General features: G+C 38.1%; 1 protein-coding gene and 1 long non-coding RNA gene across 4 annotated transcripts in view; one reads left to right on the top strand and one right to left on the bottom strand.

The window, feature by feature from the left end:
* Positions 1–1,916, top strand: part of LOC103217608 (uncharacterized) — a 92,184-nt gene extending 90,268 nt beyond the window's left edge. The window contains exon 11 of the long non-coding RNA XR_012090610.1: positions 1,829–1,916. This is a non-coding gene — a long non-coding RNA (uncharacterized lncRNA). The remainder of the gene's footprint in view (positions 1–1,828) is intronic.
* The window catches only part of LTN1 (listerin E3 ubiquitin protein ligase 1), a 66,900-nt gene that overhangs the window by 34,510 nt on the left and 12,649 nt on the right, over positions 1–19,741 (bottom strand). For 2 of the 3 annotated variants that reach the window (XM_073009961.1, XM_007965753.3), the window contains exons 7-11: positions 10,824–10,997; positions 10,055–10,245; positions 8,680–8,815; positions 5,569–6,378; positions 5,058–5,099 (exon numbers count right to left, since the gene is read on the bottom strand). In XM_073009961.1, coding sequence (XP_072866062.1) covers positions 5,058–5,099; positions 5,569–6,378; positions 8,680–8,815; positions 10,055–10,245; positions 10,824–10,997 — 1,353 coding nt within the window. The remainder of the gene's footprint in view (positions 1–5,057; positions 5,100–5,568; positions 6,379–8,679; positions 8,816–10,054; positions 10,246–10,823; positions 10,998–19,741) is intronic. The other variant, XM_007965762.3, reaches the window with a different exon arrangement.

Below are 19,741 nucleotides of genomic sequence, written 5' to 3'. Positions count from 1 at the left end.
ACGGAGTCTCGCTCTGTCGCCCAGGCTGGAGTACAGTGGCGCGATCTCGGCTCACTGCAAGCTCCGCCTCCCGGGTTCCCGCCATTCTCCTGCCTCAGCCTCCCGAGTAGCTGGGACTACAGGCGCCCGCCACCACGCCCGGCTAGTTTTTTGTATTTTTTAGTAGAGACGGGGTTTCACCATGTTAGCCAGGATGGTCTCGATCTCCTGACCTCGTGATCCGCCCGTCTCGGCCTCCCAAAGTGCTGGGATTACAGGCTTGAGCCACCGCGCCCGGCCTTCTCTGAATTTCTAAAGCACTTACTGGATTGTATAATTATTTAAATGTTTCATCTGTGTATATCTTGTCTTTCCAATGAGATTGTAAGTTCCTTGAGAGTAAAGACTGTCTTAAACTTCTTTGATACCTGCTATCAACACTGTAGATATGTTCAATAAATCATGAATAAACTTTGAAGATAGATTTATAAATGCTCTATAAATTTTTGTTCATTAATTTTGCTAAAATTAAAGAACAATTAATGTATAATAATGGTAAATAACTTCAATATGAACAATGGGATTTATTTCCCCAAATTCTCTGATGGAGTTACTAGGGCCAGATATCTGACAGCAACTTGTTTATTTTCATGAGGTGGGGAAGCAAGAAAAAAAAAACTGTAAATCCACCCCTAAAGCATGCTGATCCATGTTCCCAGAGCTTCTTTTGCTTTAAGGGCTGAGAAGAAAGGAATTTGCAACTTGGTTCATTTCAAAGCAATCTGGAAGAAAAAAAAAAATCCAAGTGCAGATTGGGTAGTGCTTGGAAAACTTTATCCTTTTATTTAAAAATTGTAGGTAACCAGAGCTTATATTTTAGTCCAAGCTTTATCACTAACTAGCCTACAACCTTGGACAAATCTTTTAATAAACGTGGGCCTATCTCCTAATTTGAAAGTTGGAAAGATTAACTTAGAAAATCTCTAAGGTCCTTTTATGGTTCCAAAACTCAACTCTGTTTTTTAATTGATTGTTTTTTTAAAAGATGACTTTAAGACCAGCCTGACCAACCAACACGGTGAAATCTTGTCTCTACTAAAAATTCAAAAATTAGCTGGGCATGGTGGCAGGTGCCTATAATCCCAGCTACTCAGGAGGCTGAGGCAGGAGAATCGCTTGAACCTGGGAGGCAGAAGCTGCAGTAAGCCGAGACCGTGAAATTGCACTCCAGCCTGCTGGGCAACAGAGCGAGACTATCTCAAAAAAGATGATTTTAAGACTGCTCATAAAGTATTAAGGTTCCATAAAACAAGAAAAACTACTTTAGAATTTAGATGGCTGTGATACCTGCTTTCCCAGTGTAGTTTGCCAAGTAAAACCAATCTATTCTGCAGAATCCTGGTAAACAAAATAAACTTCTGAATAAAATGCCTCTCGAGTTAGCAAGATAAAAAGTTCAACATAATGTACAGGCATACCTCGTTTTATTGGGCTTATATTTATTGTGCTTTGTAAATGCTGCAATTTTAAAACTTGAAGATTTGTGGCAACCCTGCATTGAGCAAGTTTATTAGCACCATTTAACAACAATATATGCTCATTTTGTGTCTCTGTGTCATATTTTGGTAATTCGCACAATATTTCAAACTTTTCATTATTATATCTGTTACAGTGATCTGCAATCCGTAACTTTTGATGTTACGATTGTAATGTTTGGGGGTGCCACAAACCACTGCCATGTAAGAGGGCAAACTTAATTAACAAATGTCATGTGTGTGTTCTGACTGCCTTGCTGACTGACCGTTCTCTAATCTCTCTTCTCTGTCCTTGGGCCTCCCTATTCCCTTAGACATGACAATGCTGAAATTGGGCCAATTAATAACACTACAATGGCCTCTAAATGTTCAAGTGGAAAGAAGAGTCACACATCTCTCACTTTAAATCAAAAGCTGGAAATGATGAAGCTTAGCAAGGATGGCACGTTGCAAGCCAAGAGAGGTGGAAAGCTGGCCTCTTGTGCCAAACAGCCAAGTTGTGAATGCAAAGGAAAAGTTATTGAAGGAAATTAAAAGTGCCACTCCTGTGAGCCCAAGAGTAACAGAAAGTCACACAGACTTACTGCTGATATGGACAAAGTTTTAGTGGTCCAGACAGAAGATCAAACAAGCCACAACATTCTCTTAAGCCAAAACCTAATCCAGAGCAAGGCCCTAATTCTCTTTAATTCTATGAAGGCTGAGAGGTGAGGAAGCTGCAAAAGAAAAGTCTGACGCTAGCAAAGGGTGGTTCATGAGGTTTAAAGGAAGAAACCATCTCCACAATACAAAAGTACAAGGTGAAGCAGCAAGTGCTGATGTAGAAGCTGCAGCATGTTATATAGAAGATCTAGCCAAGATCAATAATGAAGGTGGCTACACTAAACACATTTTCAGTGGAGGTAAAACAGTCACATATTAGAAGAAAATGCCATCTAGGACTCTCATAGCTAGCAAAAAGTCAATGCCTGGCTTCCAAGTTTCAAAGAACAGGCTGACTCTTGTTAGGGGCTAATACAGCTGGTAACTTTAAGTTGAAGCCAATGCTCATTTCTCATTTTTAAAATCCTAGGGCTCTTAAGCTTATGCTAAATCTACTTTGCCTGTGCTCTATAAGTGGAATAACAAGGACTAAATTACGGCACATGTTTATAGTGTGGTTGATTGAATATCTTAAGCCCACTGTGGGAAAAACGAAGGAAAAAAAGAAAAAAAAATCCTTTCAAAGTATTACTGCTCATTGACAATGCACCTGGTTAACCCAAGACCCCTGATGGAGATGTACAAGGAAATTAATGTTGTTTTCACGCCTGCTAACACAACATCCATTCTGCAGCCCATGCATCAAAGAGTAATTTTAACTTTCAAATGTATTAATAAGAAATACATTTCATTAAGCAATAGCAGCCAGAGACAGTAATTCCTCTGATGGATCTGGGCAAAGTCCATTGAAACCCTTCTGGAAAAAACTCACCATTTTAGATGTCATTAAGACATTCATGAACCATGGGAAAAGGCTAAAATAGCAACATTAATAGGAGTTGAGAAGTTGATTCCAACCCTCATGGATGACTTTGGGAGGTTCAAGACTTTAGGAAGTAACTGCAGATGTGGAGGAAAGAGGCAAAGAACTAGAATGAGACATGAAGCCTGAAGGTGTGACTGAAATGCTGTAATCTCATAATAAAATGTGGATGGGTGAGGAGTTCCCTCTTACAGATAAGAAAGTGGTTTCTTGAGGTGGAATCTACTCCTGGTGAAAACGCATGAACATCGTTGACATGACCACAAAGGATTTAGAATATTACATAAACTTAGATAATATAGCAGTGGCAGGGTTTGAAAGGATTTACTCCAATTCTGAAAGAAGTTCTTCTTTGGGTAAAATGCTATCAAACAGCATCATATGCTTCAGAGAAATCTTTCATGAAAGGAAGAGTCAATCAATGCAGTAAACTGCACTGTTGTCCTTATTTTAAGAAATTGCCACAGCCAATCCAGCCTTCAGATACCACCACCCTGGTCAGTCAGCAGCCATGAACATCGAGGCAAGACTCTCCATCAGCAAAATGATTACAACTCGCTGAAGGCTTAGATGATCATTAGCACTTAGCAATAAAGTAATTTTAAATTAAGATAAGTACATTGGTTTTCAGATATAATGTTATTGCACTTAATAGACTATAGTGTACACATAACTTTTATATGCACTGGCAATCCAAAATATTTGTGTAACTTGCTTTATTGCTGTGGTCTGGAACTGAACTTACGATGTCTCTGAGATATGCCAGTATGAACATATCTAATGAAAGCTGCCTAGCTGTAAGGAGATGAGGAGGCTAGTGAGTCATGGAAGCGCAGGCAGCAAACACTGGCTAGGAACTTCCAATCACTGCTCAGGAAGAGGATATTCTTCCACACAGATGTGAGTATTTGCACTTCATGGCAGGTACATTCCTAGGTTGGAAATGGATACATTCGTCTACTCTTACCAAATTATTTACACCCCCTGCTCTGATTCAAGGCTTATCAAGGAGCTTTCTGATAATTTAGCTCTTCATGTAACTTGGCTATAGGGAGAGAAGGCACTAGATAAACTAAAGCAAACAGTGTGCCTGATAAGTCATATTCCTCATTGAAAAATAATAAATATTCTGTATTTATTTTGTAAAAATAAAACCACACGGAAAATGGGGAGTTAGTGTTTAATGGATACAGGGTTTCAGTTTTGCAAGACGAATTAAGTTTTGGAAACTGCACAACAATATAAATATACTTGATGCTACTGAACTGTACATTTAGAAATGGTTAAGATGGTAAATTTCATGCTATGTGTTTTTTTACTATAATTTAAAAAATAGAAAAAAACTTGCAAATTGGAGTTAGCTATGAAAATAGAAAAATAATTTGAAAATGCTTTAAAAAGGAGTACGAATTTTAGGTAGCTAGTCATAACATCTCTACAGTTGGAAAAGTGTTAGTTACAACATTTACATCCTCATTAGGAAAGAATACTTAAGCCATTTTGAAAATTTGTAAATGGTTTATGTTCTTTCATTTCTTTTCATTATTCTTACCACTAATTTTCTTAGTGGCAATCATACAAAAACTGGAAGATTTTTATTTACCTACATAGTGTTCCAGAGTAGAGAAAACTTAATTTTCTCATGTGTTCTAGCCAAAGCTAGAACCACCAATCCATTTCTACAGTAGAAAAAGTAACTAGGATAAGAGCAGAAAGTTGTAGCCTTAATTAAAAGATAATAAAATGTTTAAATCTGCCTTTGTTACCTTCTAGGAAAGAAACACTGGATTTTCCAGAGCCTGTTCATTTTTCCCTAATGTTACTAACCAGAAAAATACTACAGGAAAGGAAAAGAACACATATCTTCCCACATTGTAGGAAGAAAGTTACAATAATGAGGAAGTTCTCTAACACAGAACCTGACTATCTGACCATATTTATTGTGTGAATAGGACTATGGTTGTAATATTTCTATTCCCATAAGTACTAAAAAAAAAAAAAAAAAATCCCTAAGATACCTTTTCAATAATCTTAAGAAGAGAATTCCATTTCAGGTCCACCTGAAAAAAGAAAAAGAGTTATAAACAATCTGCTAGAACAACTTTTTGTTTGAGATGGGGTTTTGCTATGTTGCCCAGGTTAGTCTAGAACTCCTGGGCTCAAGCCAATTGTCTCACCTCAACCTCCTGAGTAGCTAGCTGGGACTACAGGCATGCACCAACATGCCCAGCTAAAACTTTTGAAAAGTAAATGAAGTACCCATGAAACCAAAACAAAACTAAAATGTTCTTATCCAACCTTTTAAATGTATAGATTGAAAGAATTCACCTTTTAATTACAAGTATTTGTCACCCTGGTACTGCTGAACATCTACCCAGCAGCCTTAGATACTTCCCAAATCATGATCAAGAATATACTGCTTGTCCTAAAATTGACATTCACAGTGAAGAAACAACCAGAAAACAATATGCAGGCTCATTCTAGTCATCTATTATTAAAATAATTTGAAAAGATATACAACAGGAATACCTTGGTTAGATCATCCAAGACTTTTTTTCTTTCCATATCATTGTCACAGCACCGGAGAGCACTGTACAAAATGTCCACCAGGAAACCAAAATCCTTCCTTTGATCTTCATTTAGCCAGCCTATCAGTTTCTGGTATAAAAACTGCACCGCAGGATTTTTTTGTGCAAGCTTGGCTATTTCAAGAGGTTTGGCTTGGACAATACTCTGTTTTTCATCACCAAGTAGCATTTTAAATACTCGGCTTGAAGAAAAGGAGTCAAGCAGAGTAGAAAGAAACCTTAGATGTTGCTCTGACTTTTGTTCATTGACATAATTAATACTTATATCTGCGAGTTTACAGACTAAGTCTTCCAAAGGTTTTTTCCTTAGCGGAGACAAAAGGCCTGAAGAATTATGAGTGAGAGAAGGTTCAGTTGTTAATTCCCAGCCTTCAATGTTCTCTCCTTCTGAAGATACACATTTTTCATTCTCCTTATTGCTTTCAGGTATCTCATCAGCAAATCTAACCTTACCAATTTTTTTTTTATTTGACTTCAATGAGCTATTCGGCTTCTGAAGCACCTGTAATAGGTTAGATACACCCAAAATGGACTCAACATCAGCTTCTGGCTCATTGATTTTTGCCACACAGATCTCCGACAGTCTTTCCCAGAAATGTATCAGTACGTTCTCCAAGTTGTGAGCTGCTTTTTCATCTTCTTCCGTGTCTGCTTTGGCTTCCCAGGAACTTAGAGTTTCTGCTAAATGGTTAAATAGCTGCCCATGTTGCAACCCTGGGTCTTTGAGAACTGCATCAATAAAAGGGATCAACTGAAAGAAAAGGTATAATATCATAAAATATATATTTGGTCTTCAACCCCATCTCCTGACACACAACTCTAAAATCCTTGGAATCTCCAAAGTGATATCATTTTGTAAGCTAATGGGTTGACTGATGGCTGGCAGCACCTATATAGCAGGATGGGGGCTGATCACCAGAAAGACCAAGGCAGGATTAAAGGACTAGAACTTTCAATACCTCCCCAACCTCCAGGGATACAAGGGCAGCTAAAGGTTAAGCTGATCACCAGTGGCAATTACTTAATCATTCATGTCTAGTAATGAAGCCTCCATAAAAATGCAAGAAAGACAGCATTCAGGGAGCTTCCAGATAGCTGAACTTGTGGAGGTTCCTGAAGGGTAGCGCACCCAGGCAGGGTGTGGAAGTTCTTCACCCCTTCCTGTGTCTCACCCTGTACATTTCTTCATCTGTATCCTTTGTAATATCATTTATAATAAGCTGATAAATTGTTTCTCTGAGTTCTGTGAGCCAGTCTAGCAAATTAAGCAAACCCCAGGAGGGGGTCATGGGATCCCTGATTAAGATGTATAGCTGGTTGGTCAGAAGCTCAGGTATAACAGCCTGGGGCTTGCGATTGGCATCAGAAGTGGGGAGCAGTCTTGTGGGACTGAGTCCTAAGCCAGTGAGAGCTGACACTGTCTCCAGGTAGAGAGTCAGAATTGAATTGAAGGACACACAGCTGGTGTCCGCTGCAGAACGGACTGCTTGCTGGGTGGGGAGAAATCCCCACATATTTGGTCACAGAAGTCTTCTGTGTTGATTACTATGGTGTGAGAGTAGAGGAAAAACTGTTTTTTCCACTCACAGAAGGTAAAAAATAGAGAAGTTCAATTTTCAAGAGAAATAAAATTTAAACAAAGTATTTGTAAAACACTATAAAATTTCATATTTAATAACTGAAAAACATAAATTTTCCCCTAGAACTCTGAAAAAGTTAACCTGAAGATCTCTTTCATATCATAAAAGAGCTGAATGACTTCACCTCAATTATTCCTTTTTCGTGATAAAACTGACTGGGATTCTTGGTCACTAACAATCTAGTTTTCTTTGCATCTTCTGGACTTAAGTGTTTTGCTTTTCTGCCTTAACTACAGGCAAATCTAAGATGTGAGACTATAAGCCAATATGAAAGATACCTAGAACCCACAGAGTGTGGTATCCTATTTCCTAAATTACAAAAATAAGGGTAGTTAGAGAAATCCTAGGATCTGGGCTTCTATAATCTCATTAATCTCCTACTGTAAAGAACCATATTCCATAACCTTCTCTCATCTCTGGTTCTAAAAGTCAAGCCAAACTTTCACAAAGCATAATTTGAGTATTTTAGAATTAACAAGATGATTGCTTCATGATTTATTTAAACTTACTACAAAAGATCATAAATAGCATCTTCAAAATTCTGCTTTGCATTACATCTTTTTTTTTTTTTTGAGATGGAGTTTCACTCGTTACCCAGACTAGAGTGCAATGACACGATTTTGGCTCACTGCAACTTCCGCCCCCCAGTTCAAGCAATTATCCAACCTCCTGAGTAGCTGGGATTACAGGCATGCACCACCACAGCTGGCTAATTTTGTATTTTTAGTAGAGATGGGGTTTCTCCATGTTGGTCAGGCTGGTCTTGAAGCCCCAACCTCAGGTGATCCACCTACCTCGGCCTCCCGAAGTGCTGGGATTACAGGCGTGAGCCACGACGCCCAGCCTGCATTACATCTTTCTAAAACAGGGTTTTTACAGGCTGGGCGCAGTGGCTCACACCTGTAATTCCAGTACTTTGTGAGGCCGAGGCGGGTGGATCACCTGAGGTCAGGAGTTCTCGACCAGTCTGACCAACATGGTGAAACGCCATCTCTAGTAAAAATACAAAAATTAGCTGGGTGTGGTGGCAGGTACCTGTAATCCCAGCTACTTGGGAGGCTGAGGCAGAAGAATCGCTTGAACCCAAGAGGCAGAGGTCGCAGTGAGCCGAGATCATGCCATTGTACTCCAGCCTGGGCAACAAAGAGCAAAACTCCATCTCAAAAAAAAAAAAAAAAAAAACCGGGTTTCTGCATCCAGACACTGATTAGTTTCTTAGGTATCATACTATGCTAGCAACTGAGAGTAGGGAATTTTTACTTCTCTGGTCAGAAATACACATTACTCAATTGGTAAATTATAAAAATAAAATTTTTACAAGGAAGGCTTATTACTGAAAATGGCAACAAGACACAATGAGGTTGATTCTATATAATCAGTATGCAAAGACACTGACGACTTTTACTAGATACCTGATCATTGATGAGCATCTGTTCAATTTCTTCCTCACCTAAGTTTTGCTGCATTATAAAACGTAAGCATTCAAAAAAAGCAGATATTACTGCCAAGGACTCTGAAGAGCTGGTTTTAGTTCTCTCTGTTGACAGCCTAAGAAATAATTAATAACTGGATTACTCTTTTGTGAAGAAGAAATAAGAACTCAGAATTATCAAAATAAAGACCTCAAAAAGGCATCATGACAGAAGAAACATTTTTAAAGCAGTTTCTTAAACTACAAATTAAATACCAATGAAAATACATATAGCCCAATGAGAATATGAACTTAAAAAACTTTGAAAAAGTTTTGCAAAAAATGATCAGTTAAAAATAAGACAATATTTCCTTTTTCTTCTTCTTTTTTTTTTTTTTTTTTTTTTTTTTTTTCAGAAATAGTGTCTTACTATCTTGACCAGACTGGTCTTGAATTCCTGGCCTCAAGCAATCTTCCCACTTCGGCTTGTGCTAGCACCACGCCCAGCCGAGATATTAATTTTCTATTCATGGAACCAATCCACCTGCAAATTCGAGATAACTTATTAACCAAATAAAGATAATAGTGTAGTAAAAAAAATTTATAATCATTAATAAAATCATGTATCTTCAAGTTCAACAAATGTACTGAAATGGTTAAGTGTGAATTTAAACATCTATAGTAATTTGTGGAAGTTTTAAAAATTTCACTGGCTAATTTTCTGCATTTAGGCATTTGTGTTTATCAATATAAAAAATAAAAAATGGTTACATGTCTCTGTGGTGCAGTTGGTTAGCGCATTCTGCCGTTAAAAAAATGGCTAATTTGAAAAATAGCCTAGTTGACCTATTTCTAACTAGGAGCTTTACCATATAACTTTCTGCTGTGTGCTACTACTGAAGTCTTGAACGTACTCAAGAAAAAAATACCAACTGTAATTCTCTGAAAACTTTAAAAGTATTTAATGAATAGTAAAACAACTTGGAGAAATTTAAGAAAGAAAATAATGGGCCAGGCGCGGTAGCTCAAGCCTGTAATCCCAGCACTTTGGGAGGCCGAGACGGGCGGATCACGAGGTCAGGAGATCGAGACCATCCTGGCTAACCCGGTGAAACCCGTCTCTACTAAAAAATACAAAAAAAACTAGCCGGGTGTGGTGGCGGCGCCTGTAGTCCCAGCTACATCAGGAGGCTGAGGCAGGAGAATGGCCTAAACCCGGGAGGCGGAGCTTGCAGTGAGCTGAGATCGCGCCACTGCATTCCAGCCTGGGCGACAGAGCCAGACTCCGTCTCAAAAAAAAAAAAAAAAAAAAAAGAAAATAATGAATATAAAACCAGGAAAATCTGTTTTAAAAATAAAAAATTTAAATTTCTTACCCAGCAACTAGAGACGTGAGGAAATTTCTGAAAAAATCCAACTTTGGATTTGTGATGGACTGTGGGAGCTTGCTGATGAATGGCAGAAGGTAAGGATATATGACAGTAGCTAGACCCCGACCACCTTCACGAATCACAGTTGATAGCTTGGGAAACACACTCTTTTTTGCGTTTACATGAAGCCAACAGTCCTAACCAAAGAAAAGATTATAGTAGTAATTAGACATCATAAACATACTTTTCTCAATTAAAAGAGAAAACATATAGGCTCTCAAAAAGAAAAACCCAGTATTTTACCTAAAAAAAGCTAAAATCTCTCACCACCATTAAAAACTAAAACTGAAATTATAAATGTAGTACATATAATGATCATATATTCGACATGCATACAAGATAGTATTGATTAGAAATAATTATTTAACTTCTATTTCTATAAAAGCTGCTTTCTAAAAGGGACAATTATATTTCAATCTTAATTATATTTCATTCTAAATATAAAATTCAGATATGGTGACTGCACTAGGCCACATAAGGTTTAAAGAAATAATTAATACTGACTAAACGAAATAAAATAAAAACTCTATGCCATTTTTAGTCACTTTAAGATTTATGCCAAGTTTAGATTATTTTATTTCCAAGAAAGCATTTTCCCAATAAGTTTTAGATATTCTTATCTCATAGGTTCGCAGTCATATGATACCCAAGGGTTCTAAAATGCAGCTAAAAGACAAGTATTCCACAGTGTACTAAATGTGCCTTTCTTACATACCTCAATAGTTGTAAGTGTATAGAGTACAGCCTCCCAGAGAGCTGGGCAGACAATTGGGTCACTGTCATCAATGCTAAGTAGAACCGATGGGCTCACTTTGGATGCTTCCTCTTTCATCAGCTGTGGAATGCGCTGGCACAACGCAGAAACTAACTCAAAATAAGCTGAGCGAATCTAAAAGAAAGCAAAGCTGAATTAAATTAAAACCTAGTAAAACTTGATAAGATTTTTAATTTATAGTAATAGATTATTCACACTAACCCTCCCCTTAAGAAAACTAAAGTAGCTAGAAAAAATACTTTTAAAATCTTAGAATATGAAATGGCTGAAAAGGCATAAGGAATTACCAAGGCAAAAGTGAAGGCTGAAAGAATTAATTCAACTTTCTCTTTCTTTGACTGAAGCAAATACAAATCCTCCTTAGTAACAGAGGCCTTTATTTGGGGCCTCCATTATAGCCAAACAAACAGAAAATAAGACACCATGAGCCACAATCAGGAGAAATAAAAGATCTGAGACTTTAAATCTTAGAATGATCAGTCACAAATTTTATAATATGATGCTTATTACATTTAAAGGAACAAAAGTTTTTAAAAACTTATAGGAAAAAGGATCCTGGAAAAAACAGAGCAGATCTGAAAAAGATCAAGCACAATTACTAAACTAAAAATAATTAAAATTTAAAGCTCAACTCATAGTTTAAGAACAGTGCAATGGTCTGAATGTCTCCCTCCAAAATTAATATGTTGAAACTTAATCACCAGTGTGATAGTATTAAGAAGCGAGGACTTTAGGAGATGATTAGGTCTTCAGAGCACTACCCTCATGAATAGGATCAGAGTGCCCTTATAAAAGGGTGAGAGACTACGTTTACTCCTTCTGCCATGTGAGGACACAGCAAAAAGCAGCCATCTTTGAAAGAGAGAAAGCAACCCTCACCAGACACTGAATCTGCTGGCACCTTGATCTTGAAATGTCCAGCCTATAGAACCATGAGAAATAAATGTTTATTATTTACAAATTACTCCATCTAAGGTACAGTTCATCCCTTGGTACCTGCAGGGGATTGGTTCAACGACACCCCACCCTCCCACCCCCACACATATGCCAAATTCCCAGGAATTATATAAAATGTCCCTGACATCAAATGGCGTAATACAGTCGACCCTCCGTACCCACGGGTTCCTCATCTACAGTTGATTGAATCCACATATGCAGAACCTGCAGATATGGAGGACTGACTGTATTTTGTTAAAATAGCCTGAATGGACTAAGGCAGCTGGAGGTTAGATACAAATAAGAGAGAATCAGTGAACTAGAAGACTGAGCAAAAGAAATTATCCACAAAGCAGCATGGAGAGACAAAAAAACGAAAAACAACAAAGAAAACATAACAGACATAAAGGATACAGTGAGGTTTAATATCTATTTAATCAGAATCCCAAAACAAGAGAAGAATGAGGCAAAGGAAATACCTAGAGATAATAGCTGAGAATTTTACAGAGCCAATGAAATGTACCAAGTCAAAGATTCAAAAAGCCCAACAAATCCCAAGCAGGATACATAAAGGAAATCCACACAAAGACACATTATGATGCAACTGGAAAAACACAAGGAGAAAAACTTAAAAGTAGCCCAAGAGGAAAGATAAACTACCTTCAAAAGAAGGACAATAAAACTGATAGTTAATTTTGACAGCAATAATTTAATCAGAAGACATGGAATGGTATCTTCAACACAAAAATAACTACCAACGTACAATCCTGTACTCAGCAAATATATCTTTCAAGAATGAGGGTGAAGGCCGGGCATGGTGGCTCATGTCTGTAATCCCAGAACTTTGGGAGGCTGAGGTGGGCAGATCTCTTGAGGCCAGGAGTTCAAGACCGGGCTGGCCAACATAGCAAAACCCCATCTCTACTAAAAATAGAAAAATTACCAGGCATGGTGGCACATGCTTGTAATCCCAGGATTTGGGAGGCTGAGGCACAAAAATTACTTGAATCTGGAAGGTGGAGGTTGCAATGAGCCAAGATTGTACCATTGCACTCCAGCCTGGGTAACAAAGCGAGACTCCGTCTCAAAAAAAAAAAAAAAAAGGAAAGTGGGCGAAATAAAAATACCTTCTGACACAAAGCAACAAATATATAGGCAAATCTAAACACAGATTGAGAGTATAATATTTTGTGAGATTTAAAAATACATATTTAACCCCACAAAATATTTTATGTATATTTTATATAAAATATTACCAAATCAAAGTTATAAAAGTATTTTCAAAGACATGACATTTACAAAGACAGCAAACTTCTAGCTATGCTGAAAAACTTTGATCATAAAACATCAGAAAAATCAAGAAAATTTTGCTTTGCTTTGAAATCAAGCACTCATTCATGAAACGAACAAAAACCATAAGGACTGAGCAGACTGTAAAACATTATTCTAGAATGCAAAAGACCTAAGATAACCAAAAGAATTTTGAAAAAGAACAAAGTTGGAAGTTTTCAACACAGTATAAAACATTAATAACCGAGTGCATGATATTGGGTGTAAGGATAGACATACAGATCAATGGAGCAGAACAGAGTCTAAAATTAAAGTTGTACATATACGGGCAAGTGAATTCTGACAAAGGTGTCAGAGTAAGGATGGGATAGTCTTTCACCAACTGAATACTACATAACCAAAAACTTAATTTTGACTCTCACCTTCAGTGTATATGCAAAAAATAACTCTAAATCCACTACATGGAGCTAACCTATAAAACTTCTAAAATAAAACATAGAAAATCTTTGCAAACTTAGGCAAAGATTTCTTAGATAAGACATCAATCTAGTAACTGGCCATTCAAATAATAAAAATAAAAAATAAGACATCAAAAGCACAACCATAAAAAAAAAATGATCAATTAAACTTCATCAAAATCAAAACATCTACTCTTCAAAAACATGAATGAAATTAAAAGGCAAGCCACATAATGGAAGAAACCATTCATCCTACTTTTATCTGACAAATATTTCTACTCAGGATAAATACAGCACACTTGCAACTCAAAAATAACCAAACTGCAATTTTAAAATGGACCAAAAAATATAGATGAGTAAGAGCCCAATATCCTAAAAGGAGGCTCTGTGGACAAAACACACACAAAAAAAACAACTACCTGAGGGCTCTGGAGACTGAAATACAGATGCATTTTAGAAGAGAATCAAACTGGGAGTAAGTGATCCATGTAGATTGACATCCCAATTTTGGCAGCCTTGCCCACATGTGACTGTGGTCACCATCACAAAGGCAAAGGACCAGCTACAACTTCAGTTGAAAGACTGACATCTTTCTGGCTAGAGGAACTAGAAGAACCAGGAAAGAAGGCCAGGATAACATGGGACGATGCAGGAAAATGGTAGGGGACTCTACAAAGGAAAGGACCACAGAAGGGAACCTCTATATTCTGTATTTTAACAGCCTAAATCTACAGCTTATCTCTGAACTATGTATGTTCAGCTAACTCCACCATGCCCAGCTAATTTTTAAATTTTTTTTAGAGAGATGAGTCTAACTATGTTGCACAGGCTGGTCCTGAACTCCTGGCTTCAAGTAAACTAGAAGCAGTTTAAAGCTAAAACAAGAAATGAACTGAGAGCTAAGCCATTTCCCACCACAGGCATAATGGTTTGGAATGGGTCTAATCGAGTTAACTGCCTGCTAACAAAAACAATACCCTTTGGATAAATATAAAATAATCCAGTCTCCAAAACATAACATTCACAATGTCCAGTATACAATCTTAAATTACTCAACATACCAAGAGCCAGTAAAATGTGGTCTCATCACAAGGGATAAGACAGTTAACTGATGTCAACCCCAAGATGACCCAGATGTTATCAGACATGGATTTTAAAAAGCTATTAAAACTATACTCAATAAAGTAAAGGAAAATACGATGAGGATCAATGGGGAAAACATAGACAATTTCATCTAAGAAACAGAAAATATAAAAAACCAAGTAGAAGTTCTAGGAATAAAAAATATATGAAATAAAAAATAAGCAAAAGATTAGAACAGACACCTCCAAAAAGAAGATACACAATTGGCCCATAAACACATTAAAAGATGTTCAACATCATTAGTCATCAGGGAAATGCAAAGTAAAACCACAATGAGAAACCTCTATTCCAGAGGTCAGTAAACATCTTCTACAAAGAGACAGAAATATATTAGGGTTTGCCGGCCATGTCGTCACTGTTGCAACTACTTACCTCTGCTTTGTAGAAGTAAAGGAGCCATAGATAATACATAAAACTATTTACAAAAATAGATGTTTCCCTCGTGTCCATGGGGATGGGGATGAAAAAAACAAAAACAGATATGCCAGATTTGACACACGAGCTATTGCAATCCCTGATCTCATACCCAGGAGAATGACCTAAACTAAAACGGCTGACAATATGAAACATGAGGATATGGAGCAACTAAAAATCTCACACACTGCTGGTAAGAGTACTACAACTTTAGAAAACATCTTGGTAGCTTCCTATAAAGATATACTTACCATATGACATATCAATTCCCCTCCTTACTCAAGAAAGATAAAAACATATGTTCACATGAAAACTATATGAAACTAAATAATAAAATGGACTGATATATGCAACAACATGAATGAACCTTAAAACATTACACTAAGCAAAAGAAGCTACATAGACAGTAATGTCTAGCTCCATTTATATGAAAGCATAGAAAAGACAAACCTAATCTGTAGTGATGGAAGGCAAATCAATGACTGCCTGGGATAAAGGCAGAGGATGACTTGGATGGACAAAAGGAACGCATTTTGGGTAAAAAAAAAAAAAAAGTTCTATTTCTTTATTGTAGTGGTTATATGGGTATATATACATGTAGATGGGTGTATACATCTGTCAAAACTTAACTGTAAAAACGGCTGCATTTTACAGGATTGTGTGCAAATTATACTTCAATAAAGTTGATTTTTTTAGAATTATTGTAGGATATTTTTAAGTACCCAAATAAACTGAGAGGCTGGGCATGGTGGCTCACACCTGTATTCCCAGCACTTTGGGAGGCCAAGGCTGGTGGATCATTTGAGGTCAGGAGTTCAAGATCAGTTTGTCAACACAGTGAGACCCTGTCTCTACTAAAAGTACAAAAATTAGCCGGGCATGGTGGCACATGCTTGTAATTCCAGCTACTTGGGAGGCTGAGGCAGGAGAATCACTTGAACCCAGGAGGCAGAGGTTGCAGTGAGCCAAGATCACACCACGGCACTCCAGCATGGGCAACAGAGTGAGACTGTCTCAAAAAAAAAATAAAAAAATAAAAATTGAAAGAGATGAGAAGTTCATGGATAGGAAGACTCAATAACATAAAGAAAGCAAGTCTCTCCATATTGGTCTATAAATTGAGTACAATCCCAATTAAAAATCTAGTTAGACTTTTTTTAGAAATTCAATAAATGTACTGGAATTTGTTTTGTGAAGACAGGATCTCACTCTATTGCCTAGGCTGGAGTGCAGTGGCAGCACAATCAAAGCTCACTGCAGCCTCAATCTCCCAGGCCCAAGTGATCCTACCACGACAACTTCCCAAGTACTTAGGACTACCAGCACTCCCCACTGTGCCCAGCTAATGTTTTTACATTTTTTAGATGGAGTCTATGTTGTGCAGCTTGGTCTCAAACTCCTGACCTCAAGTCATCCTCCCGCCTTGGCCTCCCAAAGGTCTGGAATTACAGGCGTGAGCCACCACTTCCAGCCCAACTTTACTGAAAATTTTATGAAAGAATAAACTGGCCAGGCACAGTGGCTCATACATGTAATCCCAGCACTTTGGGAGGCCAAGGCAGGTGGATCACCTGAGGTCAGGAGTTTGCGACCAGCCTGGCCAAAATGGCAAAACCCTGTCTTTACTAAAAATACAAAAATTAGCTGGGCCTGGTGGCGGGTGCCTGTAATCCCAGCTACTCGAGAGGCTGAGGCAGGAGAATCGCTTGAACCCAGGAGGCGGAGGTTGCAGTGAGTTGAGATCGTGCCACTGCATTCCAGCCTGGGCAACAAAGTGAGACTCCATCTCAAAAAAAAAGAACACAACCCAAAAAATGTGACTAACTTGGGCAGGTATTAGGACATATCACAAGGCCAGGCGCAGTGACTCATGCCTGTAATCCCATTTGGGAGGCTGAGGTGGGCAGATCACCTGAGGTCAGGAGTTCGAGACCAACCTGACCAACATGGTGAAACTCCATTTCTAGTAAAAATACAAAAATTATCTAGGCATGGTGGCAGGTGCCTCTAATCCCAGCTACTTGGGAGGCTGAGGCAGAATGACTTGAACCTGGGAGGTGGAGGTTCCAGTGAGTCAAGATTGTGCCACTATACTCCAGCCCGACTAACCGAGTGAAACTCCGTCTCAAGAAAACAGCCTGGCCAACAGGCCAAAACCCGTCTCTACTAAAAATACAAAAATTAGTCAGGCAAGGTGGCGGGCACCTATAATCCCAGCTACTTGGGAGGCTGAGGCAGGAGAATGGCTTGAACCTGGGAGGCAGAGGTTGCAGTGAGCTGAGATCATGCCACTGCACTCCAGCCTGGGTGACAGAGTAATACTCTGTCTCAAAAAAAAAAAAAAAGACGTATCATAATGTCATACTGACAGTGGCACCAGTATAAGAAGAAACAGAGACCAATGCATAAAAACATAGTTAGAGGCAAATTTCTGAATGTATGATTTTTTTTTTAAATAGGTTCTTGCTCTTCCCCCAGGCTGGAGTGCACAATCAAGGCTGGTTGCAGCCATGACTTACTGGGATCAAGTGATCCTCCTGCCTCAGTCTCTGAGTAGCTGGGACAATAGGAGTATGCTGCCACACCTGGCTAACTTTTTAATTATTTTTTTGTAGAGACAGGATCTTGTCATGTAGTCCAGGCTGGTTTTGAACTCCTGGGCTCAAGTGATCCACCTGCCTTGGCCTCCCAAAGTTCTGGGATTACTGGCATAAGCTACTGTGCCCAGCAGTATCTAAGAACTTAATGTCTTGTAATGACATGACCACAGATGAACAGGGAATAAACAGTTTACTAGGTAATGTTAGGAAAACTGACTCACCATATATGAAGAAAAATGTAACTAGATCCATACTTAACACCAAATGAAAAGGTAGATTACTAATGAAGTAAAGATTTTATAAGAAAGCTAAAACTGCAATATAAAGCCTACAACTATAAAGCTAAAAAAATTAAAAATATAAGAATATGACTTAAAGGTGGGAATAGCCTTCATAAGGCAAAAATCAGTGACTTTGATCACCTCAAAATTAAGATTTCTTTCTGACATAAGACACATGGCAGAGGTGACAGAATGGGAGCTTTTTTGCATTGCCTAAAAATGACAAAAGATAATCTGTCATGAGATTGGAATTTTTAAAAAAGACAAAAAGACTAATATTTAGATTATAAAAGGACTTCCTGCATAAAAAGAAAAAAAGAACTCCAAAAAGGAAAAATGAACAAGAAACACAAAAACGAAAACATGCTAAAAATTCTTGAAGAGATGCAGAATCACCAATAAGGAAAGTAATTCCAATTAAAGAGAGGTATCACCTGAATTCCTATTAGGCTAATGAAAAATTAAGCAGCTGAATGTTGCCTAGTAAAGGCTAGAAGATAAGATTATGCAGTATAGGAGTCATCATGTATGATGGTTGAGTCCAGAGTAACGCAGCCATTCAGGAGAGCAATCTGGCGCTATTTTAGGAAATTAGGTATGCACACACTTTACTGACTCAGCAATTCCGACAGTTTCTTAAGATCCAAGGACACATGAATGAAGATGTTCATTGCTGCATTACTCGTGAAGGCAAAGAGTTGGAGGCAATCAGGATCAATCACTGGAGGAATGGGCAGGCTAAACACATAGGTACATGCAAACTTCTGAATACTACAAGGCAGGTAGAAGTCATGGATCAGTTGTACATATAGGAACATGAGGGATCGTTTTTTAAAAGCAATAAATAAAAATAAATGGAATAAAATATAACACAGTACTATTTATGTGAATTAAAAACTCAAGCACACACAAAAGCACATTTTTAAAAAATACAGTCAATCCTCACAAATCCCATATTTGCCAATTCACCTACTTGCTAAAATGTATTTGTAACCCCAAAATCAAAACTTGCAGTGTCTTAGGCCGGGTGTGGTGGCTCACGCCTGTAATCCCAGCACTTTGGGGGGCCATGGCGGGTGGATCATCTGAGGTTAGGAGTTTTGAGACCAGCCTGGCCAACAAGGTGAAACTCCGTCTCTACTAAAAATATTAAAAAATTAGCCAGGCATGGTGGCAGGCGCCTGTAATCCCAGCTACTTGGGAGGCTGAGGCAGGAGAATCACTTGAACCCAGGAGGCGGAGGTTGCAGTGAGCCTAGATTGCGCCATTGTACTCCAGCCTGGGTGACAAGAGCGAAACTCTGTCTGGAAAAACAAAAACAACAACAACAACAACAAAAACTTGCAGTGTCTTGCAGTCATTTGTGGACATGCATAGAATGGCAGAAAATCTGAGTCACCCACGTGCACATTCCCAGCTGAGGCTGAACAAGGCAACATTCCCTTATTTCAGTTCTCATACTGTAAAAAAGTGTCCTTTTCACAGTATTTTCTCAAATTTTTGTGCTTTTGATTGGTGATTTCATGTTTTAAATGGCCTCCAAGCAGCAGAACTGAAGTGCTGTCTATTGTATCTAAGCACAAGAATGCTGTGATGTGCCTTCCAAAGAAAATATGTGTTAGATATGCTTTATCCAGGCATGAGTTTTAGTGCTCTTGGCCGTGAGTTCAATGATAATGAATCAATAACAGCTATGAAAAAAGGTGGCTTTAAACAGAAACACACATAAAACAAGG

Source organism: Chlorocebus sabaeus, chromosome 2 (assembly GCF_047675955.1).
Source record: "Chlorocebus sabaeus isolate Y175 chromosome 2, mChlSab1.0.hap1, whole genome shotgun sequence".
Classification (NCBI taxonomy): domain Eukaryota; kingdom Metazoa; phylum Chordata; class Mammalia; order Primates; family Cercopithecidae; genus Chlorocebus; species Chlorocebus sabaeus.
Note: the sequence above shows the minus strand (reverse complement) of the source record. Positions and strands in the feature narration are given on the sequence as shown.